A 26,852-nucleotide genomic window follows, 5' to 3' on the forward strand; every position below is an offset into this window, starting at 1 on the left:
AAGCTGATTATCTTCAATTCATCCATCCACAGGAAAACAGCTGTATTCATTCTCTACTTCAACCACATTTACCACAAAACACCCTCATTCCTACTGTGTATGAGGCCTTGGGCAAGTCACTTAAAGTCTTTGGACATCCCTTCTAGAAAGTGAGCCAGTTAGACTAAGTTATATCTAAAGATCCTTCTAGTTACAAGTCACCAATATGGAAGCACTTAATTAAAAGGCTCTTTCAATCACATGGATTCTAATAACTTTTGCACAAAAAAGCAAATACCTATCAGGGTTGATAACACAATGAATTTTAAGATGCTTGATCCAAAAAAGAAAAAAATGAGAATTAGGTGAACCCCATATACAAGATCCATTCTCTCTTAAAACAAAAATAAGTTTGGCCCAAACTGTCCTTCACTTATCGAGACATTTATACACGTACTTTGCTTGAGAAGGCAAATCAAGTCAGTCTTTCAGAAGTTCGTCATAAACAGGGAAATAGTTTTAAATCACAGGTTTACTTTCTATTTTCTATAATAGAGATCACAAATCAGCTGCATACAGGCCATTTCCAGCCTGCAGGTGTGGTTGTTTTGTTTGGCCTGGATAAAAATTGAATTTAATTAGTTGCCAACTTTTAAAAAGGGAGCAATGATACATAAAACTCCATATTTCCAGGATCTCTTGAAATACCGGAAGATATTAACCCAAATGGCAACAATGAGCTGCAGCTGAGAAGTACCGTCTCCTGGGCCTGAGCTCTACAGTGGTCCACAGTCCCCACTGCTCCCTACCTGCCCACACCCATTCTGGTTCCCTCTGACAGCCTGCGGCATATGAGCTTAAGTCCTTGCTCTGTAACAATTTTCAGAATGCACAAATAAGATTTTTAATGCTTTCAGAGCAATAGAATTGTGCTTGCAGAATCACAGCCAAAGGGGAGAAGCTCTAAAGAGAGAGAGCTATGCTCTCAATATGAAAAACTTTCATAACTATGACTGCTGATAAGGAGAACGCGCTACACTGTAGGTGTCTAACTAACCACCTAAAAGGATGTAGAAAGAAATTCTAGATTTGATGGGGAGTTCAGACTAGAGACCCCCTAAAACTACTTTCATCTTTAACTTTCTATGCCTTTGGTTAGTAGTCCAGATAGTGCATCACAACACAGTAATATATGTATAGATTATCTCATATGTCTTTATGTGATATAATATGTATATATATGCACATGCATATTAATACACATATATATTGTACTTTGTTCGGGGGGAAGACTTGATCTTATCCTCCCCCTTCATGAAAAGACATTTTCTGTTAACTTTCATAGAACATTCCATTTTTCTCACTGATTTTAATATATAAAATTTTAAAATTAGGTTTCTATTAACTAAGCAGCCTTATCTTACCAGAGTACTATTCAACTATTATTCTGAAAAGATGATCAATAACCCAAGGACAGAAGGATGAGGATGAAAGAACTCGAGCAAGAGCTTAAGAGGAGAGTGGCTCGCAGGCAAAGGTTCTTCACTAACGTCTTTGCCAATAAAACCACCCGAACCATGGTGGCTACATCTTGAAGCTTTCTCCCTACCCACTTGCTCCAAACCTTTTTCCTTTCAGCTTATGAAATCTGCTTGTTTAACACACAATCTTTTAACAAGATTCTGAGGATTTTCTTTTTTAAAAACTCAACTTTATATTACATTTACAATTAAATTGATGCCTACTTACAGGATGTGGTGAGTCAAAGTTAAACTACTAAAAAAAAAAAAAAAAAGTTGCTGAGGTTAAGTCAATTTTCAGGTAAAATATAACCCAAGAGTTTCCACACTGATAATGTGTTGTATGCAGTCTACATTCTCCTTCAGACCATTCTAGATGCCGGCTTCTTAAAGTCAGATCATGTGATACCTTACAGCGTTACATCTGTACAGTGCATTATCACTGCAACTTCTACTGACTTAAAAAATGTGTTTTATTAAAGTTGGACATTGTAGATATCACTAGTTCTAAATCAATTGTTTTTCTAGTGTGTTTGAGGTTGATTTTTGACATAAGCATTTGTTAACAATAGTGATGAACACCTCAAGTGTGAACCTAAACATCCCATCAAGGAGTCGATATGACTACTGAGGGCATACCTAATGACAAGAAAATGATTGCCTTGGCAATACAATGCGAGGAACATGGGCTGCTTCTGAGAAAACGTGTTTATCATTCTAGTTCTGATTTTCTGATTTTCTCTGTTTAGAAAAAATGACTCACTGTTTAGAAGCAAAAAAAAAAACCACCAATGATAAACATAATTCAATTTAACAGCCCTTGACTTCCACATTTTAATTTAGCCATGGCTGTTTTCTGCTTTTACCTACTGTGGGTTCGACATTCACTTCTTCTTTTCCACTTTTTACTGCCTTAACAAAAAGAATCCCAAGAAGCTCATTACATTATTGCTAAAGGGGGTGGGGGCGGGGGGCGTGTGTCAGATAGGCTTAAAATCAAGAGAGAAAGTAAAATAGGTTTTGGAGCCCTGGAAAATTATTTAGTTTGTATCAGTGTCAGAACTCTTTAAATCAGAACCACCCTAAGAGGAAAATACATCAGGAGATTAAGATCCTTGCTCTCTGTCACCAATGAAAACCTGAAGTATGTTACCTTCAAGAGAAAAGATACTGTTTGACTTGTTAATAAGCTTATTGCGGAATTTTCCCAGAAACAGAAGTATTTTCTTTACAGGCTGAATGTGTTTACATTTGGAAGAACACAAAGAGCTAATTCATTCTTGAAAAGCATTTCTTTTGAAGCCTGTGTATTTCAAAACAAAAACAGTTACTGAAAACGTATGCATGAGCCATCCCAAAGCAATTGGTCACAGAAACCTGGATTATCAGAGTTGCAGACGAGCCCACAAGAAACAGAATGAAGCGAGAGTGCAGGCTTGTTCAGAAAGCAGCTGCAGTCCTTGATCTGATGAAGGCACAGAACTGAAGAGAAGTAGTGAGGAAGTGCTTCAGAGCCCACACTGTCGGGTCTTGGGCCCTGAAATGCATATGCTTAAGAAAGAAGCGATCCTGTCATCCTGTTTCTCCGCAGCCAAAGGAAGGGGGGAGTGGAGGCACCAACGGATCCCGCCCTCTTATCCGGTTGTTGATCTAGGGCTGCAATGCTGGAGAACTTGCTTGAGTAACAACGCTAACTATGCAAAAGTTCACAAGGACGAGGTTGGCTCGGTCCTCACACCAATTCCCCACACACAGACCCCAAGCAGTAAATGTGCGAACACATTTTAAAATGCAACAATGACAAAGGAACTTTCAAGCGACACTCACCCTGGGCCGCGGCGCCCAGCCGGCCACCGCCCGCCTCGGCCCCGAGCTGGGGCCCGGGAGCGGGGGCTTCACCCGCGCCGGACATGGGCCGCTTCACGGAGCCCTCGCCGCGCCTCCGCCTAGCTCGCCGCCCTGCGGGGCGGACGCACTAAAGGCTTGGAGATGTTGGGCGCAGACAACTGACCGCTTCTGGCGGGGATTAAAAAAAAAAAAAGTGTTTTGAGAGAAGAGCACACCACCCCTGCAGGACATTCCCTCCCCCTCTGCTTTCCTCCCCCAAACCCCACCCCGGGGAAGTTTTCACTTGAAACCCGGGAGGAAAACTGTTACCCAGCAAGTTGACAGCAGTGAGTCCTAGGGGGTCGAAGGGGGGCGGGGGTACCCAAGGGGGAGAGGATGGAAGGGAGATCAGATTTGGGATCAGAACCCATCCTCCTCCCGCCCGGGGGACCGCCACCTACCTCGGCATCCCCCCAACTCACTCAAAGCCCCTTCCTCCTCCTCCTCTTCCGCCTCGGAAAGTTAGCGAGGCTCCGGCAGGGGCCGTGGGTCGCGCTGGCCCGACGGCGGCCACCCCTGGGCGTCCCTCCCCTCCTCCCTCCCGCTCAGCGCACACCGCAGTGGCGGCAACAGCGGCAGCCGCCGTTCCTCTCGCCGGGCGCTCCCCGCCTCCTCTTTCCAGCCAGCTCAGCCCCGCTGGCTCCCCTCCGAGGGGGACTCTTTCCCCTCTGCCTCTCTTTCCCCCTTACAGCGCGCCTTTACTCCAGAAACACTTCTCCCTCTGTGGCTCCTTTTCATCATATCCGGATCGGGGAGGCCTCGAACTCTTGGCTCTCGGCCCCGAGGCTGGGGGCGGCGCGACCCGGGCTCGGCCACAGGCTCCCTAGCGCCTGGCTCTGTCTGGGTCAGGAGGCCAAAGCCCTGCAGGGCTGGCGCTGGGGAGGATGGGGGGCAGGGGGGACGCCGGGGGGAGGAAAAAGGAAGGAGCAGGCTCTTCCCTGATTGCCCCAGAGTGCCCCCCACCCAGAGAGTCACCACATCCCCTCTCCCTACTCCTCTTCCCAGCTCTCCCTCAGACCCACTGACATTCTGGGGATGCCCTGAGGAAAGTAGAAGCCTTTAGGGTGAACAGTGCAAAACGAAAAAAGTATCAGACTTTCTTGGTGGAATACAGTAAGGGTGGTTTTGAAACCTTGACTCCTAGCTGAGTGTTTAATCTCTTCATCTCTGACTCTAAAGTAACCTTTATTCTGTTTTTCAGTTCTTTCTTTCTTTGTATTGGTCAAACAGGATCCCGGATAAGGAAAAACCTTTTGCAGTTGCATGAAGACCCTGGAGGTGTCCAGGCAGGCAAGGGTGACACCCTTGAGGATGCGCTGGCCCAGGGCCTCAGGCCCAGCCTATTACAGGCGAATGCCTTCTCCACAGATGACTTCTGTGGTGAGATAAACTTGTGGTCGGAAGTAAAAGGCTGATCAACTCTCCATTTATAAAGGAGACGTTCTGATTGCAATTTAATCTGATAAGCCAAGAATAACAAGTATAAAATAATTTGCAGATGTAAAGTATTTCAGATAACTTTTGCTCTTTATTTCATTGTGAATGAAATGCAAAATTTGTAGAAAGCTAGAACAAAATCATTCTCTGACTTTCTAGGACAAGAGTAATGACAGTAATGTTCTCAAAATTGGAGAAAATGTACATTGGAGAAAATGTACATCTTCCTTTTAGGGGTATCAGTAATATCCCAGGAATTTCATATCTTCAAAAAACCAACTGGAACTGATTCCAAGTGACTGAGAAGTCCTATTTCTTACCTTTAAAGAATTGGTGAACCAAACATACTTTCAGTTAAACCTGAAAAACACAGCCTTTGAAGTTTCTGCTGACAGTTATTCAGACCATATTCTGCCCCAAAAGACGAATGACAGTTTGCCCGATGACCTGTGACTAACAAATGACTTTTTTTTTTTTTTAATTTAGAGATTTTAGGAATGGTGTGTATAAAAGTGCCTTAACTCTCTGAAAACTTGTCTGGGGGCCTGGACTATTTGGAATCTGCTTGATGAAAACAGATCAATTCTGGCAACTGCATTACCATTAGAGAGCAAACATTTGAGGAAGCTTCATGCCGATTTAATATTTTATCCCTATTTTATATATTGCCTTGCCTTTTTACAAAATGTACCCTCACTAAGATGTTAAACTCCACGAATATTTAAGAAATTACAGCACTCTTCTAGAAAATCATAGTCAGTGGTAAATATTTGTTAATTTAATTTCACACAGTACTTAATGTTGCACACATGGTAGGTGATTCAATAAATACTCCTTGAATTAAATTTAAACATCTTACTCTTTAACAGTGAAGAAATAAGATTCAAATAAAAATATTAGGAACAAATGAGAGTCTGTGTGGTAGAATCACCAAGACAGTCAAATGCTATATTTTATCTTGCTCAGCAAAACTTTGAGCAAGTTAGTCAATCTCTCTATGCCTTCGTTGCTTCATAAGTGAGAATGATAAAAGAAACTCTTCACAAGGTCCCATAAGGACTAAATAAGATAATTTTCAGAAGAACATCAGCTATGAGGAAAGGAACTCAAAAATATTAACTATTATTATTATTCAGCAGAAGCATTTTGATGGGTAGTGCTGAACATGGCATAATGACTATATCACAAGGGCCACATCAAAATACCAGGTAACCATGCCTGGTATACATGTGCAATCTATACTTTACACAAATTATCTCAAAGACTTCTGACATCAGCCCTACCAGTACCTTGCCAGCATTACACTGCTAGGATTTATAGCTCAAGTCTGTCTGACTGAAAGCCTATCTTGTGTCTTTAAGTAAACTCAGGTCTTCCTTCTAGGAGCACCTAGAAGTCCATAAGCTTAGTATTTGATACACCAGCAATTAAGTATGGGCTCCTAAGTGTTCCCTAGGCTGTCCATTTACCCCATCCCTTGCTGTATTTCAGTCTTTCTGACTCATCACTTAGCTCAGTTCCTGAAGAGCACTCCAGTGCCCTCATCCTCTCATTCTTTTATTCAACAAATATGTACGGAAGTGGGAGGCACTGTCATAGGTGGTGGGGATGTAGCAGTGAAGATGATCAACATGGCCATTGCCTTCATGGAACTCAGTCTAGAAGGAAATATGGACACACAACCACTTAACAATCGCTGAATGAGATGGCAGGGAAAGTTCTAGAATGCCATGATCATTCTTTTTTGCAGGGAGATACAGTCTGGTCTAGGAATCAGGGAAAAGTTTCTGGAAAAAGTTATGTCTCTCCTGGAAGCAGAAGAAGAAATTGATAAGAGAAAAGACTGGTCTACACAGTGTGGGTGGAAGTGCAGAGGTTTGAGGGCAGCCTAGCATCAGTGAAGAGCTGAAAGAAGTTCAGTATAAGAGGATAACCCAAGGCGAGGGGGAGAGAGAGGGAAGCTGAAGAGTAGAGGTCTTAGCAACTTTGAACAGGGAGGATATATTTTCCAAATTTCTATTTATAAAAGCCACTCTGGTATAATATGTAAAATGATTTGGAGGCACTGAGATTGGAGCTCGGAAGTCCAATTAGGAGGCAAGGGATGGATAGAAGTGGGAATGGAGCCAAATAGGCTGAGATAAAGGATAAGGAAGCTAGAGGAATCAAGGGTGACTTCCAGTTTTCTGCATCTTCACGAATGGGGGTAATACTACCTACCGAGATGGAAACCTTCAGGAGAAGCAGGTTTGGGGAAAAGCTGCTGAGTTAGTCATGTGGATGATGTAGTGTCTGAGGAACCTGTGAAATGGCTCATTGGAACCACCCAGTAGGCTGCTGGTAGGTGTCTGGAATACAAGCACGTAGATGGTATTTACTGGCAAGGAGGTCATTAGTACGTACCCAAGGTAAGCATGCTGTGTAAGACCAGAAGGCTTAAAACACAGCTATGCCCTGAAACTCAATGCAAATGTGTCCTTACTGGCCCCTCTCCGTTTCTCCACACCGTTCTCATGCGATAATACTTTTATCTGACGAGCTTTGAGAATCACCATTATTTAGTACTACTACTGCCTGTGCCCCTCCACCAGCCCAGATGCCCCAGGTGTATCACCTGATGGTCCTGATTAAACTGGATTTGATCATGTCTCAAACTCTAGTCATGTTGATAGATGGAAACCTTCCCTGGGGACCAGACTTCCTTTAGAATTAAATACCCTAGCCCTGGCTCAAAGCCCTCTGCCACTGAAATCCCACTGTGCCTTACAACCATTCCTGCCTAGTGATGTACACACTGATGATGATGTAATAATACGTAAACACGTTGTGAAAGAGATCTGACATGAGCTAAGCAAATGAAATGAACTAATTAAAAGGATTTATAAAGCATCCTTGTGGACTACCACATCTTCATCACTCAGTCAACATTCATACATTTATTGTGCACCTATTATATTCTAGGCCACATGTTAGTTTCTGGAGTTTTTTTTTTTTTTAGTTTGATTTAATGTCTTGAAAAGCAGCTAAATTACTTTTCAGTTGGGTAGAGACCTATCTGCCTAGCAAACCTCGAAGTTAATATCTTTGCATAGTTATCTAAGCCAGAGGTCTACAACTGGGGTGTGCTATTGTGCATACTTCCCAGGGGGTAGACAAGACAATTCTCTGGAATGTGAGGAGGAAACAGTACAATGAGTATTTATATTTGTTTTTATGTCATCACTTGTCATTTCAATTCTCAAGTATGTTTTAAAACTTATACAAAGTACTAGTACAAAAGTATGTATAATTTATAAATAAATATAAATTAGGGGTTCACGCTTAAAAGTATTTTACTGCTTACTTGGTTAAAAAATGATTTAAATGCTTTATATCATTTAAGGTACAATCAGTACATTCACCCAGATTGTACCAAGGTTAGTTTTTCTACAAAACATGTATACCTACCTCATTTAGGCAGAAGCATGACTTTAGCAATCCCCAAACCCAAGGACATACAAACATACAAACTGAGTCTCTTAGTACCCTCAGGTAACCTCCATGACCTTCACATAATGCCAACACAACGGCCCTCGACTTTCTCAAATTCTACTCATCTTTTTTGGTGCACATATATTTTTCAACAAACTTTATTTTCTATTGTTTTACCTCACAGAAGATTCAGGGCACAGGGGCTTTGAGGAAAAGAGATTAGCTCAGGGAGCTATTAGGTCAGAAAAAAGTGACAGCAGAAGAAATGACAGCTGACAGACAGGGAAGATACTGGGAAATAAACACGTCATAACAATGCCTTTGTGAATTCAACTCAGTGAAACAGACTGTTCCTAATGAGGGCCTGAGTCATTAAGGAAGGATTCAGTTATGTTAGTGCTGCATTCTGCTTTTTAAGGAGGCAGGTCAGTATTTTTACATTTTAGGAAAAATTTCACCAAAAAAAAAAAAAAAGTTCACATAAGAAAATGTTGCTACTTGAAAGAATAACTTTCACAGGATTACATTTTTATAGCTGCCAGGGAAATGAGCAATCATAATTCTAGGCCAATTTGTTGTAACGGTATTTCTCCACCTCCTGGTGCTCTGTTTGAAGAGGAGAGGTCAAGTGGACAGTTTTCTGGAATTCCATCCTTACTTCAAATAGAGCACTTTGTTCTTTTTCTCCAAAATGCATAGGTCCTTCCCTTAAATTTAACTGAGAAAACTGGTTCTTCCACTTTTTGAACATTTGAAAACTACCGAAAGGCCCAACTCCTTCATTTAACATATAAAGAAATATAAAGACATAAAGTTCATTCATTAGGTTCAACAAACATATACTTAGAATCTACTATATGCCAAACCATATGCTGGGCATCAGAAGTTCAAAGATAGAGGAAAGACTGGGAGCTCAGAGTGTGTGAGGGAAGAGATAGGCAGAGAGCAGAGCGGGAGAGGGCCATTCACATCAATAATGACTGTACAGCTGGAACCTGAAGGCAGCAGCGCCTAACTGCTCGAGCGTGGGCGGGGAGAGCAGGGGGATGTTTCAGAATGAAGAAGATACCAAGCTGAGTACTGCTGATGAGTAAAAGTTTGCCTGTCAAAATGCTTAGGGAATTCCAGACTGAAGAGATAATACCTACAAAGCACAGAAGTGTGAAAGCCCCAGAGAAGTTAAATGACTCAGCAAAGGTCCTTTTGTAGGTTCGCTATAGAGCTAAGTTTCTAAACATCCAGGCACAGAAGTGTGAAAGCCCCAGAGAAGTTAAATGACTCGGCAAAGGTCCTTTTGTAGGTTCGCTATAGAGCTAAGTTTCTAAACATCCAGGCTTCTTGCTCTGATTGAGATTATCTGGATAAGCCGCGTAAAGGAATCCATCACTTCTAAGTGATGGTGAAGCTAGGGCATATCTGATTCAGGAGTTCCAACGATTTTCCGTTGTAAATGGGTGGCCAAAGAATGCAGCATAGAATCTCCTGTTGCTGAATTAGCTTGACTTGTCCTTCCCACCAAGCTCTCAGTTAGTGTCCCTTTCGGTTGTCTGACTCCTCTGGTCTGGGGCACTGGCCTTCAGGTATTTCCTTGCTGTCACTGTACTTTCCTGCTTGTGTTTTGAAGGAAGGGAGGGAGAGGCTAAGGCAGAAAGTGGCACATGTCAGAGAACAAGTGGAGTGAAGGTCGAAATGAAAATGTGCTTCTATCATATGCAGCCAAGAAGAAGGTACGTAGATAGTGAACCTGGATATATAAGGTACTGTGGAAAAGTAGTAAATACAAGAGGTCCTTGAAAATGATGACTGATGTGCTAAAATCACAATTAGAAATAATTTTAGCATGATGATCCAGACAAAGATATTTGAAATAATGTAGAAGATGAGGAGTCTTTTGTCACCATGGTCCCTTAAACTCGTTTATAGACTCAGGTAAAGAGAGGAACTTTCAACTCTGGGATTTAAACCAATGCCTCTATTTCTCCAAATTTTCTGTTAAGAGATAGATGCTAAATTAAAAAATGCAGGATTACAGATTGATTATATTGTTCATTCAATCCTGAGACCTATAATCTACTCTGGGAAGAAGGCAAAGCTTTCTTGAATATTCTCCCACCTCCCATTATTCTCCTCTCTCCTACTTTGAACAGTACCTCCTCCCCAGGCACCTGGATCCGCATTCTATTCTCTTGCTGACCCAGGTTTCCAACCTTAAACATAAAGGTATTAGTAAGTCATAGTCCTCCTAATTCTAGGAGCAACAAACCTGTTCCCATGTTCATAGTCCCCCTAAAATGTATCCAGGCCCATAAAGGGACCTAGATTATTTGCTGCCATGTTGTTTTGGTGGCAGGGAGCTGGAGTCAACCTGGGCAGCCATCCCTGGGGGAGCAGGCAGTTTACGGCGTGGTTGCAGAGCCTGGTGTATTGTGTAGCTACTATAGAAGAAACTGATTACATGCACATGTCAGCCACGGAACGGATCTTTAAACATTGTGCTTAGTGAAGGGAGTAAGGAACAATGTGATTTTAGCGCAGCACCAGTTAATAATTAAAATTATATACACACAAAACAACGGAGTGCAGTTTATAAGAACACACACAAGAAAAAGGACTTACATACACATCTTAGAATGGCAATGGGAGGAAGGAAAAGAGTGAAGAGTAGGAATCCTGATTCCTACTTATATGGGGATATAAGCATACGTATAGCTGATTCACTTTGTTGTGCAGCAGGAATTAACACCATGTAAAGCAATTATACTCCAATAAAGATGTTAAAAAACAAAAAGAATAGGAATCAGAGAGAACATATAGAGGCAGACAAGCATATATACAAGAAAAGGGACTTGGACAGACCATGATAATGTACCAAGGGGGCTGATAAACTCAATTCTTTGCTCTAGAGGTCCAAAACCATGACAACTATTACTGCCAATAATTAATACATAAATAAATAATAAAGTAATAATAATCTACCAAACAAAAATTCAAGCAAGTCTTACGACCAGGCAATGCAATAAAATGACAAGTAACGAAGATGTTATAGGATATGTTTTGAAAGAGGCGTATCTTACATATATCTCTAAAATCACTACAGAGGTGATTACCTAATTTATCTGTGTTAAAGATAACACAGCAACACCAGAACACTTTGGTTACAACAGCCCATCTATACAAAGCCATGTTTTCTTACTCACTCTCATATAGACTGTTATAGTCTGCTGGTATTGGCCCCTAAAAAGATATGCCCACATCCTAATCCCCAGAACCTGTGAGTGTTACATTACTTGGTTAACTTGGTTAAAGGGCCTTGGCAGACATAATTATTTTGAAATGAAGAGATCATTCTGGATCACCCAGGTAGGCCCTCATGTCAACAGAAGTTGTGATGGTTAATTTTAGGCGTCAACGTGACTAAGTCAGGGAATGGCCACATAGCTGGTTAAATATTACTTCCGGGTGTGTCTATGAGGGTGTTTCTGGAAGAGATTAGCATTTGTATTAGTGGACTGTTTAAAGCAGATGAGCCTCCCCAGTGTGGATGGGCATCAACCAAAACTTTCAAGGCCTGAAAAGGACGAAAAGGTAGAGGAAGATGGGATTCACGCTCTGCCCAACTGTTTGAGCTAGAATATCAATCTTCTGTCACATTTTGCACTTCTCTTTCTCAAGATTTCAGTCTCAAACTAGAATCTGTGCTATTGGCTCTCTGGTTCTCAACCTTCAAACTACTCCACATGCTTTCCTGGGTCTCCAGCATGCAGACGGCAGATCCTGGGACTTCTCAGCCTCCATCTGATACTTTACAAGAAGTCATATATATCTCCTATTGGTTCTGTTTTTCTGGAGGATCCTGTCTACTACAGAGTGTCCTTATAACAGACACACAGGCAAGAGAAGGCACTATGAAAATGGGTGCAGGGGTTGGAGTCTGGTGGCCACAAGCTAAGGAAGGTGGTAATTATCAGATACTAAAAGAGTCATGGCCCAGATCCTCTCCCTGAGCCTCCAGAAGAAATACAGCCCTGTAAACACCTTGATTTCAGACTTCTGGCTAATGAAACTGTGAGAATACATTTTTGTTGTTTTAAGTCACCAAGTTTGGGGTAATTTGTTACAGTAGCCACAGAAAACTAATACAACTGTCTTTAGAAAAAGTGAAATTGAAGCTCTTTAGGCCCAGTGTACTATTAATTATTTGATGTTTGCTATTCGCTCACTATCAAAGGGAAAAGCAATCTACTCTGAATCCCTGAAGGGACTCAACTCTTTTATCAAAAGCCTTTTCCATGTTGACATAGGTCCAATACCTCCAGAGGTTTAGCCCATCTCTTATAATTAATTATAATGACTATCATATACCAAGTCCTTTAAAATTTACACATTCTTTACCATGCATCCTCAATTTTATCTTAGGGATAACCCTTTCTGATATGTATTAAATGTACAATATTTTAATCCCCATTCTATAAAAATAAGGAAACAACGTTTGAGAGAGGTTCAATGGAGAACAATTAAGTAGTAAGTTGAAAAGCTCAGACTGTAACTGAAATCTTCATGTAATTATTCATCAGATATTTATTGAATATAAGCTCTACCCCAGGTCTCCAGTTAGGTCCTGGCAGCATTTTTTTTTTAAATCAACTACAAGATGTCAAATACTCTGCTAAACACTGGAATAAAATGAAAAGTGAAACACGTGTCCTGGTCTTCACAAAGTTTTAGTCTTAGGATACGTAGACGTTTGTCGAATAATCACACATATAAGTATCTAAGTACAAATAGTGGCTAGTAAAGAACAATGGCATGCTGTGAGTGTGTGTAAGAGGGGCACAGAATTAGAGACAAAGTCCCCTGCTCTAAAAGAACTTAAAAGTAGTGTAAGGGAAAGGATCAAGTAAAGAGAAGAATAAAATATAATGGGATTCATGCTTTGAAGTAGGAATTGGGCCCTATGACGGGACACAAGAGGCAGCAACAAACCCAATCCTAAGAGAGAAGAGTCTGAAGAATGAAATGGGTTTGGAGAAGAGCCTGGATGAGAAGGACTTAACTATAGATAGGAAGGTGAGGAGGAAAGAGAAAGGAAGCAGCAAGTGCAAAGTTATAGGAGAAGGTGAAGTGGGCATTCAGAGAACTCCAAACCTTATACCTGTTCTACTGCATTTCTTACAACATGTATGCCTATATCAAATTAGGATCTCATTTATACATTCCAGAAGTTTTTAATTCTTCTCAGAATTCTATTAGAGGGATTTCTAGACTAAGTTTTCTCCTCTCTGACAATGAGACTTCTTATTAAATTTCCCCCAGGTGATCAAACAAAAACCCATCTGAAGTATGCTGAAGATGCTATTGGCTATGTGGTGCTCGCAAAAATTCACATGACATGTACAGCACCGGGAACTCTACTCAATGCTCTGTAAAGGCTTACATGGGAAAAAATCTAAAAAAGAGTGGATGTATGTATGTACATAACAGGTTCACTTTGCTGTACACCTGAAACTTACACAACATTGTAAATCAACTATACCCCAATAAAAATTTTAAAATAAATCCACCTGACAGCCACACACACACAAAAAGAGTATGCTTAGAAAGCTCACTTGTATTTACACCATAAACTGTACCACCAATACCACCAACAGTAGAATAATCTTGCCCCACAGTGTTGCTGGGATATGACATTGGCTGGAGTCCTTTGGTGTCATCTGTCTCTTTTCATCTTAGAGTCTTTACTTTTTAGACTCTGAAGAACTATCTCCTGGGTCTCTCTGTAATCAAGAAGGTGGTACTTGGAAATCCCACTAATAAAGTTAATTTTTTAAACAAAAAAGAGGGAATGGTGCTTATAAAAGGTATGATTATAAAATAGTTTGAAAACAGAAGGAAATCTCTGAATCATGTAAAACATAATCATTAAGGCCAAAGATGATAAGAAAGGTAAGGTTGAAACAAACCATTATAAAATGAAATCATGACACTTAAAATTGCTGGAATAATATTAGAATATTTCATTTAGTCTGCATTGAGACCCAGAGTGCTCTCTCCTTAGATACTAGCTGATGGACATTGTCTGTGATCATTCAGCACTACAGACACTAAACCTCTTTCATACAAGGATGTGAATTCTTTCACAACAAGAAGGAAGCAACTTCTTAGGACCTTTTTATTTTCCCCCTGTAATCAGTCCTTGGAGAGAGCCTGGGATTTTCTTAGCATCTCTATTTAAAAGCCATTAAAAACACTGAATATAATTCCCAAATTTAGCAAAACCACCTTAGAAACGAAGCTATGGAAGATTCTTAAATAACTCAAATTATTCTGATGTTTAGTTCAGCATAAAGAAGTTAAGTCACTCCCTTCTTGGGCTCTACTAAAGTAATGCTTTCCAAGACTCACAGGTTCTTAAGTCAAGGAGCCACATATGTTCCTCCTGCCCCTTACTCGAATCAGGATAGACAATGGGGCAAGGGGGGAAAGAGATCAATTAGAGAATTTGAAACCTTAATCCAAGAGAAAGATAAAAACTATAGTAAAACAACCAGCAGTTTGAAATATTTCCCTAGTTGTCTTTGACCCAGGGCAACATATACATTAAAAACTGCACTCTTGGGCTTCCCTGGTGGCACAGTGGTTGAGAATCTGCCTGCCAATGCAGGGACACGGGTTCTAGCCCTGGTCTGGGAGGATCCCACATGCCGCGGAGCAGCGCGTCTGGAGCTGGTGCTCTGCAACAAGAGAGGCTTCCACAGTGAGAGACCCGCGCACTGCGATGAAGAGTGGCCGCCGCTCGCCGCAACTAGAGCAAGCCCTCGCACAGAAACAAAGACCCAACACAGCCAAAAATAAAATAAATAAATAAATAAAAATTTTAAAAGCTGAAAAAAAAAAAACAACTTTAAAAAACTGCACTCTTTAAGCAAGATGAAATGAAAGAAATCCACACAAACCATGAGATGATAAATGGGTGTTGTTTTAAGCCAATAGCTTTTGGGGTAATTTGTAATGAAGCTGTAGATAACTAACACAATCATTTAGCCTTTTTTTTTTTTCTTTCTAAATCTACAGAGTACAAAAGAACACCATTCAGAACTATAAAGAGAGAGTTTAAGCCTTGGCAATTGCCTTAGTGCCCAGCACTTAAGCTGATGTTTCAGGATCATTGTTTGTTTGCTTCTTAATGCAAATAAACACAAGAGCTGTCCTTCAGCCAAAGGGTAAATGTGTGCCTATTCTGTTAGTGCCTGAATTTTTTCTGTCATACCTATGGGTAAATAAGTGAATTCTTCTACCTCCCTAAAGCATCAGATATTCTGACATTTTAAACTGAGATATTTAAAATGCAATAAAATGCACAGATTATACATGCTTAATTTGATGTTTTAACAATTGGGTATATGTATGTAACCAACACCCAAAACAAGCTATAGAATATTTCCATCCTTCTAGAAATATTCTTCCTGCCTTTTTCCTGTTATTATTCCCCCTCACTGATTGCTACCTGACTCATCAACTATCTAATTTCTATTGACATGGATTAGTTTTGCCTTCATCTGGATTTCATAATAATGGATTTAGACACTGTGTATTCTGTTCTGTCTGGGTTATCTTTGTTTAACATTATAATTTTCATAGCCATCCATATTGTTGCCTGTGTCAGTCCTTTCTTCTTTATAATTACTGAGAATTATTTCATTATGTGGATATACCACAATTTATTTATCCATTCAACTGCTGATGGATATTTGAGTTATTTGAAGTTTTGCCTATTATGAATAAATCTACTATGAACATTTGAATACAAGTCTGTGTGTACATATATTTTTATTTGTCTTGGGTAAATACCTGGGAGTGAGATACCTGGGTAAGCATATAGCTAACTTTATGAAAAACTGCCAAAGAGTTCTTCAAAGAACTTATATTATTGTACAATCCAATAAGCAATACAGAATAATTCCATTTGTTCAACATCTTTGGTAACATCTCATGTTGTCAGCATTTTTAAAAATTTTAACCATTGTAGTAGGTAAAAGTGGTGTCTCACTGTGATATTAATTTGAATTTCTCTGCTCATCAGTGACGTTGTACGTTTTTCATTTATTAACCATTTATATATCTTGCCCATTTTTATACTGAGTTGCTTGAGTTTGTTACTTTCCATGTATGTGTGTGTCTGTGTACTTATATTCAGGTACAAATCCCTTGTTAGATATATTTGCTGTAATTTTTTTCCCCAGAGAGCAGCTTGTCTATTCATATTATTAATGGAGCCTTTTGATGGAGCCAAAATATTAAATTTTGATAATGTTCAATTTATTGTTTTTAAAGTGTTATGGTTTGTGTTTTTTGCAACCTGTCCAAGAAATTTTTGCCTACTTTGAGGTTACAAAGGTGGGTTTCTATGCTTTAAGAAGTTTTATGGTTCTGAGTTTTAAATTTAGGTCTACTATCTATTTCAAATTCTTCTTTCTGTGTATGGAGTGAAAGAGTGATCTTGATTCACTTTTTTTCATGTTGATATCCAATTGTTCCAGCACAATTTGTTGAAAAGACTCCTTTCCACATTCAACTAATTTGCCAGTTTCATTAAAAATCAAATGACCATAAATCTGTCAGTTTCTTTCTGGGCTCTCAATTCTGTTCCATCAACTTGTTTTCCTGGCATTACCCAGATACTACACTATAGCTGCAGTTTTTATTGTAGGTCTAGAAATCAGATGTACATGTCCTCCAACAGTGTTCCTTGTAAAAATTGGTTTGATTTTAAATCATCTGAATTACTGTATACATTTAAGAATAACCTGTCATATATCTTGAAAATAACCTGCTGAAATTTTGAAAATGATTTCATGGAATCTATAAACTAGTATAGGAAGAATGAACATCATAACAATATTGAGTCTCTCAATCAACAATAATGTTATTTCTCTCCATTTAGGTGTTTTCCTTAATATCACTGATGTTTATAATTTGAATGTAAAGGCCTTACACATGTTATGTTAGATTTATTCCTAAGTGTTTTTGTCAAGAACTATGATCTTTCTGAAGATTTACCCTACTTGCAAGCTAACAAGTTATCCTGTCACAGTTACATGGGTGGTGGCAAAAGACAGTTGAGTTATGGCTCAGAGACAAAAGACAGTTAAGTACACACAGAGATAGCACAAGCCAGAATATCAGCACTTGCACCACGTCCCCAAACTCCAGTTCCTATGGGATGATGCAAAAAGGTCTTGTGATAACTGCACAAGCTTAGAGACCTAAATGTTTTATAATAAACAATAAGTAAGCCTACCCTTTGCTCTGTAGGGAGGCACTATCTCTGTCCTCCAATGTTTTTTGTGACACAAGCACAGTTGAAAAGATGGTCCAGAACAAAGACAGGCAGTGTCTGCATCGGTGAGACATGCAGAAATGAGAGAAACAAATAGAGAATTGTCTCCCAACAATATTACTTTTTTTTATGCTATTTTTTTTTTTTTTTTTTTTTTTTTGTGCTATGCGGGCCTCTCTCTGTTGTGGCCTCTCCCGTTGTGGAGCACAGGCTGCGGACGCGCAGGCTCAGCGGCCATGGCTCACAGGTCCAGCCACAACGCGGCATGTGGGATCTTCCCGGACCGGGGCACGAACCCATGTCCCCTGCATCGGCAGGCGGATTCTCAACCGCTGCGCCACCAGGGAAGCCCCTTTTTTATGCTATTTTAAATGGAATTTAAAATTTTCAATTTCCCATTGTTCATTAGTATTATGTAGATAAATAACTGATTAAAATGTAGTAAAAAAACGTAATAAGACAATGATCAAAGTTTTCCAAACTACCTTAAAGTTAAGAAACATACTCCTGTAAAATCATTAAATAAAAGAAGAAATCAAAAGTCAGATCATGAACTTACTAGAACACAAATTAAGAACATTTTGACTCTAAACCTAGAAAATATAGGAAAAGCTGTATTCAGAGGGCAATATGTAGCCTTAAATGCCTTTATTAATAAAATTAAAAGATAAAAAATAAAACTGTTCATTTTAAGGAACTTTAAAGACAACAAATATTTTAAGCTATTAGACTTAAATAAAGATAAACTAACGATTTTTTAAAAGATAGAAATGATAAATCCAACAATAAAGTAGTCTTAAAAATCACCTACTGACTTTACTATTCATGAGAATAAAAGAAAATGGCTTCAGTAAGTGATTTTTAAGACCACTTTCTCTAAAATTTCAAAATTCTATAACTTCTACTCATGAATATTCAGAATTAGAAAACTGTTTCATTCTTTTATCCTCCAATTTGTAACATATGGTAGGTGTATGTTTGTGTGTATCAGTTCTGTTGCTGCAAGTTACCCTCAAATTTAGCAGATTAAAAATAATATTTACTATTTAATAGTTTCTGTAAGTTAGGAAACTAGGGATGGTTTAACTTGATCCTCTGGCTCTGGGTCTTTCAAAAAATCTCAGTCATTTCAAGGATCCACTGGGAAGGATCCACTTCCTAGCTTAGTCATGAGACTGATGACAGAATTCAGTTGCTTGTGGGCTGTTGGACTAATGTGTCAGTTCCTCATGTGCTATCTACTACAGCCCTTAAAGATTCCTTGCCACTTGGACCTCTTCATAGAATATCTCACTACATGGCACCTAGCTTCATCAAAGCCAGCAAGCAAGAGGGCAAGAGAGTACCAGCAAGACAGAGGGTGCTAGCAATATAGAAGACATGGTCTTCTGTCACCTAGTTCTATTGATTAAAAACAAGTTACTAGGTCCAGGCCACACTAAAAGGAAGTTGGTTACATGAGGGATTGAATACCAAGAGATAGAGCTCATTGTGAACCATGTCAAAAGCTTCCTACCACAGTGTGTTTAGGCATAATAACATTTCTCTAGTGTTTTCCCTATGCACATATTCAAAGACTCTAAAGCACTATAGTTAGAAAATACAATACCAGGTATCTATTTCCCAAACCTGAATTTTATTTAACAACCTTCCTGAAGTATAATTGTGTGTATGTGTGTGTGTGTGTGTGTGTGTGTGTGTGTGTGTGTGTGTGTTTCTGTGTGTGTATGTGTTCTAGGAAATCTTTGCCTGTACTGAGGTTACAGATTTTCTGTTTTACCTTATGTCAATTTTGGTAAGTTGTATTTATAGTAGTTAATTTTGTTGGCAAAAAGTCATACTTAACATTTTTTGTTATCATTTTAATATCTGTAGGAGATGCCATGACCATCCATTACTCAGTCTTGATCTGTGTCTCCATCCCTCCCTACCTCCCCTTTATTTCCTTGATATACTATCTAGTAGATGATGAATTTTGTCGATTGTGTCAAAGAACCAGCTTTTGGCTTTTAGATGTTCCCTATTGCTTGTTTGTTTCATTGAATTCTACTCTTATCTTTTTCTTTTTTCTATATGTGTCATATGCTGGATATTGTTAGTGTTATGTTGTGGAGACTAGACTTCCTGTAAAAAGTGTTGTTATTTTTGTCTTGGCAGGTAATTAACTTGATTTGATTTTCAAACTGAAAACTCTGCTTCATCTATGGCATCTCAAATTTCAGTTTAATTTTTGGTCCTTATGTATTCTTCAGGGACTGGGTCAGAATTTATATATAGAACCTGAGATTACCCTTCTCTGGCTATTTTCAGGGCTACTTGTCATTTTCATATAGCATTGGCCACCTTGAGCTGTCTCCTGATTCCTTAGACCAAAAATACCATGGGTTTTCTATTGGAGATTCAACTTTTTGCCCTTAATCCAAAGCTTGCAAAACCCAGAAACTCAAACCATGCCATTTCTTTCATTCAGGTTTTGACTCGCCACTAAAATTTCTTAGCTTTTGTCCTTTGCCTTTATCCATAGCCTTCAGGTAGTTGATTTTTTGTTTTGGGGTTTTTGTATTTTCTCCAAAACGGATAGCTCTACTCTGTGGGAGGATCAGCCCCTCAGGAGTTTATTCCCCCATAAGGGTAGCAAAACCACCAAGCCTGTACTTTGATCAATGGAACACAGGTGCAAATATCTTCTAAGCATTTAATCTTATTAAAATGTGAGCTGTATTATCCAATCTAAATCATTTTCTATGTTTATGGATGAGCTAATGTTTTGTAAAGAAAAAAAAAAAAATACCACCATCATATTGTGTAGAATCAGTGGACTCGTAAAGGCTTGCTAAGTTTGTGGTACACATTTAATATGCATTCAGACTTTACTGTAATGTGGTGGCTTTTTTTTGTTTCTTCAGTATTTTCAGTGAATGAGTATTAATAGAACCATATATTCTGCCTTTTGGACCCTTACTATAGGACCCTTTTGAACCTATACATATGTCTATTTTTCTTCATACATATTCAGAGCATATCTTATAACATTTCCTTGGGAACCATTATCCATGTACACTGTGAATGCATATTAACAGTAGAATATATTTGCAGAATATGAATTTATCATATTGAATGCATAGCAACATTTTTTTAAATAGTTATAATATTCAAAGCTATTGACTTGCTTAAACACATTACTTGCTATTCTACCATTCCTTAAATGTTATTTCTAAGTTTTGTAGCAGAAAATAATAGAAAACCTAGGTTTTCAAAGTACTACATAACCAAATCAAAAAGTTTTAAACAAAATTCTTTCTGCTGATATCGTCAACAGAATACAGTCTATATAGGTAAAAGAATTAGCAATTATAGTTATAATGAACATATTTTCATTGTGCCCATTGCTTAGCGCTTATTTTTAAACGTCTGAATAGATGCAAAATTTGAATAAACTACTGAAATTCCCCCAACTCTGCAAGATTTAAATAAAATTAAACTTACAGCCTTTTAACAAATCATATGGTATGATAATTTCTGGATTCTTTTAGTTGATGAAAAACTATCCAGCCTCATAATATAAACCCAAGATGTCATTTACTTTCCTGATGAATCTTTGAAGGTCAGCTAGTCACCAAGTAAATAAAAGCAATACGATCTGTGAGTTTTTGTGATTTTTAATTACCTTGGATAATGTTGCAGCGCCATAAGCTAAATGACTTTATGTAGCTGAGAAATTCAAGAGCTCTCTAGAAAAGAATATTTTATGTCCCATTAGAGAAATTGAATCAATTTTCACAATAGCACAAAATGAAGGATAGAGACCTTTCCACTCAGGAAGTGTGTTAATAAGAGCATGAATTCTAAGACATCTTGTCAGGAGACTCCAATTATGTACAGTGTACCAAAGTAACTTCATAATCTAAATAATGTTGCTTCAGCCAGTAGTCAACACGTTCAGTAATATGCACTCATGTAATTAACATCAAAGGCCTAAATAGCAAATGCCTAATTCTTTAACACTTTATCAACTGTGAAATAAAACTGTCATGCCATTCAAAAAGAAGGCATTCTTTTAAATGTAAAACTTTACATTTATAGAGAATTAGCTTCTTCTTCAACATGGTGATCAGATGAGTATCAAAATTATTAAAATTATAAAAAATATCTGTGGAAATAAATAGTGAAAATATTTAGAGAGTGGTGTCCACTCTCACCATGTTTATTCAACATTAATATTAGAACTCTTAGCCAGAGCAATTAGGCAAGAAATAAATAAAAGGCACTCAAATTAGAAAGAAAGAAGTCAAAATGTCACTACTTGCATATGACATGATAATATATATAGAAAATGCTAAAGACTATCAAAAAATGTTAGAATAAATCAGTGAATTTGGTAAAATTCAACTTTGGTAAAGTTGCAGGATACAAATTCCACATACAAAAATCCATTGTGTGTCTATTCACTAATAATGACCAGAAAGAGATATTAAGAAAAAAATCCCATTTATAATTACATCAAAAATAATAAAATACCTAGGGATAAGTTTAACCAAGAGGTAAAAGACCTATACACTGAAAACTATAAGACATTCATAAGGCATTGAAACACAAAAATTCATTCCATGCTCATGGATTGAAAGAATTGATATTGTAAAACATCCATATTACCCAAAGTAATCTACAGATTCAAGGCGATCCCTATCAAAATGCCAATAGTATTTTTCACAGAAATAGCACAATCATAAAATGTGTATGGAACCACAAAAGACCCCAAATAGCCAATACAATCTTGAGAAAGAACAAAGCTGGAGGCATCAAGTTTTCTGATTTCAAATGACATTACAAAGCTATAGTAATCAAAACAGGATGATATTGTTATAAAAATACTCATGTGTCAATGGAACAGAAGAGAGAGTTCAGAAATAACCCATGCATATGTAGTCAATCAATTAACAATAACAGAACCAAGAATATACAATGGAGAAAGAACAGGCTCTTCAATAAATACTGCTGGGAAAACTGGACAGCCAAATGCAAAAGAATGAAAATGGATGACTATCTTACACCATACACAAAAATCAACTCAACATGGATAAAGAAGATGTGGTATGCATATAATGGAATACTACTCATCCATAAAAAAGAATGAAATAATGCCATTTGCAGCAACATGGATGGACTTAGAGATCATACTAAGTGAAGTAAGTCAGACAGAGAAAGACAAATATCATATCATGTCACTTATATGTGAAATCTAAAATATGAAATGAACAAATGAGCAAATGAACTTATTTAAAAAACAGAAACAGGGCTTCCCTGGTGGCGCAGTGGTTGGGAGTCCGCCTGCCGATGCAGGGGATACGGGTTCGTGCCCTGGTCCGGGAGGATCCCACATGCCGCGGAGCAACTAAGCCCGTGAGCCATGGCCACTAGGCCTGTGCGTCCGGAGCCTGTGCTCCTCAACGGGAGAGGCCACAACAGTGAGAGGCCCGCATACCGCAAAAAAAAAAAAAAAAAAAAAAAAAAACAGAAACAGACTCGCAGACATCAAAAACCAGTTTATGGTTACCAGAGGGGAAAGGAGGTGGTGGAGGGATAAATTAGGAGGTTGGGATTAACATATACACACTACTATATATAAGATAGATAACCAACAATGTCCTACCATATAGCACAGGGAACTATATTCAATATCCTGTAATAAACTATAGTTGAAAAAATATGAAAAATTCAAAGAAAATATTTGCAAATCATATATCTGACAAGGAGTTAATATCCAAAATATATAGAGAAAACATGTAACTCAATAGCAAAAGAAAAAATCTGATTTTAAAATTAGGCAGAGGACCTAAATAGACATTTTTTGAAAGAAGGCATACAGAAGGCCACCCCATCCATGAAAAGGTGCTCAACATCACTAATCATCAGGGAAATGCAAATCAAAACCTCAATGAGATACCACCTCACACCTGTCAGAATGGAATGGCTATTATCAAAAGGACAAGAAATAGCAAATGGTGATGAGGATGTGGAGAAAAGGGAACACTTGTGCACGGTTGGTGGGAATGTAAATTGGTGCAGCCACTGTGGAAAACAATTTGGAGGTTCCTCAAAAAGTGAAAAAAAGAACTACCATATGATCTAGCAGTTCCACTTCTGGATGTGTATCCAAAGAAAATGAAAACACAAACTGGAAAATATATGTGCACCCCCATGTTCATTGCAGCATTAGTTACAATAGCCAAGATAGGCAACAATTTAAGTGTCCATCAATGAATGAATTTATAAAAGAGTTGTCACTCACACACACACAGGAATATTATTTGGCCACAAAAGAGGAAATCTTGCCATTAGTGACACCATGAATGGACCTTGAGGGCATTATGTTTAGTGAAATAAGTCAGACAGTGAAAAACAAATACCATACAATCTCAACTGTATATAGAAATGTAAAAAAACAAACAAACAAAAAACCTGAACTCATAGATACAGGAAACAGATTGGTGGTTGCTAGATCCAGGAAGTAAGGAGCAGGCAAAATGTGTGGTGGTCAAAAGGTACAAACTTCCAATTATAAAATAATCATGGGATGTAATGTCAGCATGGTAACTATAGTTAACAATACTGTATTGCATATTTGAAAGTTGCTTAGAGAATAGCTCTTAAAATTTCTAATTACAAGAAAAAATATTTGTAACTATGTACAGTGACAGATGTTAACTACTCTTATTATGGTGATTATTTCACAATATGTATAAATATAGAATTATTATGTTGTACACCTGAAACTAATATGTTATATGTTAATTATACTTCAATTTACAAAAAAAGAAAATAGGGACATATACAGAGTGAAATCAGGAATCTGTTTATAATACATTTTAATACATTGCCTATTATTATCGAAGCATGGTGACATACTCTTCTTTTATCCAAAATAAAGCTTATTCTGTCTTCTATAAGCTACTTGATTCTGCTGGTTTATGTTTAGAATTCTTTGTTCAAGTGAAATCCTCCCATACACCATGAGCAAAATAGATAAGTATCAATGAATAGTTTACTTTAAAAATATTTATTGACTTGTGGAAACCTCTGTTTTTACCTAATCCTTGATATACTTTCATGGAGTTACAGGTTTTTAAGAATCAGTTTGAGAAACAGAAAACCTTGTTTCTCAGTTTGAGAAACAAGAACCACTCAGAGGTCAGTGGCTATGTCTACCTTAGAGTTCCGGGTTCCTATAGCTTGAAGGTGCCTGGCCCATTGTAGGCACTCTGAATATTACTGAATGAATGAATGAATGAAATAGATACTTTAAAATGTTGTTCCTTTTGGTAAGCTCACCTAGTGTCACGTGGACAAAGCCTTATGTATCCAATTATGTTAGAATTGCTATGACAGTAAGATGTATGTGGCATAAATGGTAAAATATATCACATGGTATTTTTCAGAAACATAGTTTAAAACAAAGATCCCCAGATTGAATGAGTCATGGATTTGGGGTTCTGTGCAAAGTTCTGCCTTTACCTTGCAAGTCTGTCACCGGGACTTGTGCAGATATTAACTCATCTGTAAAAGTATCTAACCAGAATTGGTTAGCTCAAAAGTTCTTTTCAGCAGTAAAATTCAAATAGTAGTACAAACTCAAATGTTATGAATTCTTTCTTAATTGATGACAAATAGACACCCTAAATTATTCTTTAAAACAATTATACAATTCTGAGTTATGGAAGCAATGCAGATCCATAAAACAAATATTCTCAGACACTGATACCTTAGCTTTGGTACTATGGACTGTCACATACACTATCGCTTCTTCTGAATTTTCATCATTTCACTTGTCATCTTAGTATTTAAAGATATCAATCAATTGTATCTTTCTTTTAAATAGAAAAGATGAAATAAAGGAAGAAAGTAGAAATGACAGATGGAGGCAAATATTTCAATTCCTACAAAAATAATTAGGTTTCCACTCTTTGTAGAGAATAAAAGTCTGAAAAACTAGATGTAGACAAATGGTCTTTGAAAGTAGAAACCCACTAGGCAAATAAAAATTGAGATAGTATTGACATTATATGACATGAGAGTTAGTTCCTTGAGAGTAGGGGCCATGTTTTCTTGGATTTCTTTCAATCATTTAAAAAAACCTTTCTAGAACTTATCTCAGTATTGGACAAATGTGCTCTGTTAGTTCATGTTAATCAAAAATGATGAAAAGAAAAAAACCCAGAAAACAACAGATTTTTGGTAGTACATACAGTGAATATTTATTAATTATATAAAAATACATGCTGTTAGGGATTGAACTAAGCACTATGAGGAATTTCAAAACAAAAATATAATTCTGCCTTGAATTATTTAACAGTAAGCACAAGAGTTCATAAGGGATCATAAGAGAGAAACCATACAATGTAAAATGGCACCTATATGCACAGAAAATGTTGGGGTGTCTCAGAAATACCCATAAACAAAAAACACTGAATGGCTGTAATGTTTTAAAAATAGTTATATTTTATTCACCCAGTAACTCACTTCTAGCCTTACAGTCACTGTCTCTTGGCTCAGTCATTAATCCTACAGGAAATTATCACTTCATGATCAGCTTTATTCCTGATAAAAAAAAATCATATTGCTCAAGGAGGAATCTGCTTATGTCTAAAACTAGCAAAAAAAAAAAAAAAAAAAAAAAAAAGCAACAAAAACTTATTGCTCAAACTTTGTCAATACCCTAGATGTATTGACACATTTTTAAAAATAAAACATGCTTTTTTTTTTTTTTTTTTTTTTTTTTGCGGTATGCGGGCCTCTCACTGCTGTGGCCTCTCCCGTTGCGGAGCACAGGCTCCGGACGCGCAGGCCCAGCGGCCATGGCTCACGGGCTTAGTTGCTCCGCGGCATGTGGGATCTTCCCGGACCAGGGCACGAACCCGTGACCCCTGCATCGGCAGGCGGATTCTCAACCACTGCGCCACCAGGGAAGCCCAAACATGCTTTTAATAGACAGGTACTCTGTGTGTGTGTGTGTGTGTGTGTGTGTGTGTGTGTGTGTGTGTGTGTGTGTGTGCATAATGTATAAATTGACTATGTGCAATTCCTACTAATTACTACAAAATTCTCCTTTTCTTTGTGCACATTTATACTTGTATAAACACTTGTATCTTCCTAAATCCAGGCCCTTTTTCTCTTTCTCCTCTTTCCTTTTCTCCATGTCGTTCTTAAAATAAGTTTGAGAAACT

At 38.1% G+C, this 26,852-nt stretch overlaps 1 protein-coding gene across 2 annotated transcripts in view; it reads right to left on the reverse strand.

Moving 5' to 3' along the window:
• The window catches only part of MDFIC (MyoD family inhibitor domain containing), a 101,591-nt gene extending 97,376 nt beyond the window's left edge, over positions 1-4,215 (reverse strand). Inside the window, exons 1-2 of one of the 2 annotated variants that reach the window (XM_067041670.1) lie at positions 4,076-4,215; positions 3,327-3,515 (exon numbers count right to left, since the gene is read on the reverse strand). In XM_067041670.1, coding sequence (XP_066897771.1) covers positions 3,327-3,411 — 85 coding nt within the window. In that variant the 5' untranslated portion in view covers positions 3,412-3,515; positions 4,076-4,215. Of the gene's footprint in view, positions 1-3,326; positions 3,516-3,787 lie in introns of both variants that reach the window. The other variant, XM_059073957.2, reaches the window with a different exon arrangement.
• Between the last annotated feature and the right edge of the window lie 22,637 nt (positions 4,216-26,852).

The sequence above is a fragment of the Kogia breviceps genome, chromosome 9, assembly GCF_026419965.1.
Source record: "Kogia breviceps isolate mKogBre1 chromosome 9, mKogBre1 haplotype 1, whole genome shotgun sequence".
NCBI classification, from domain to species: Eukaryota; Metazoa; Chordata; class Mammalia; order Artiodactyla; family Physeteridae; genus Kogia; species Kogia breviceps.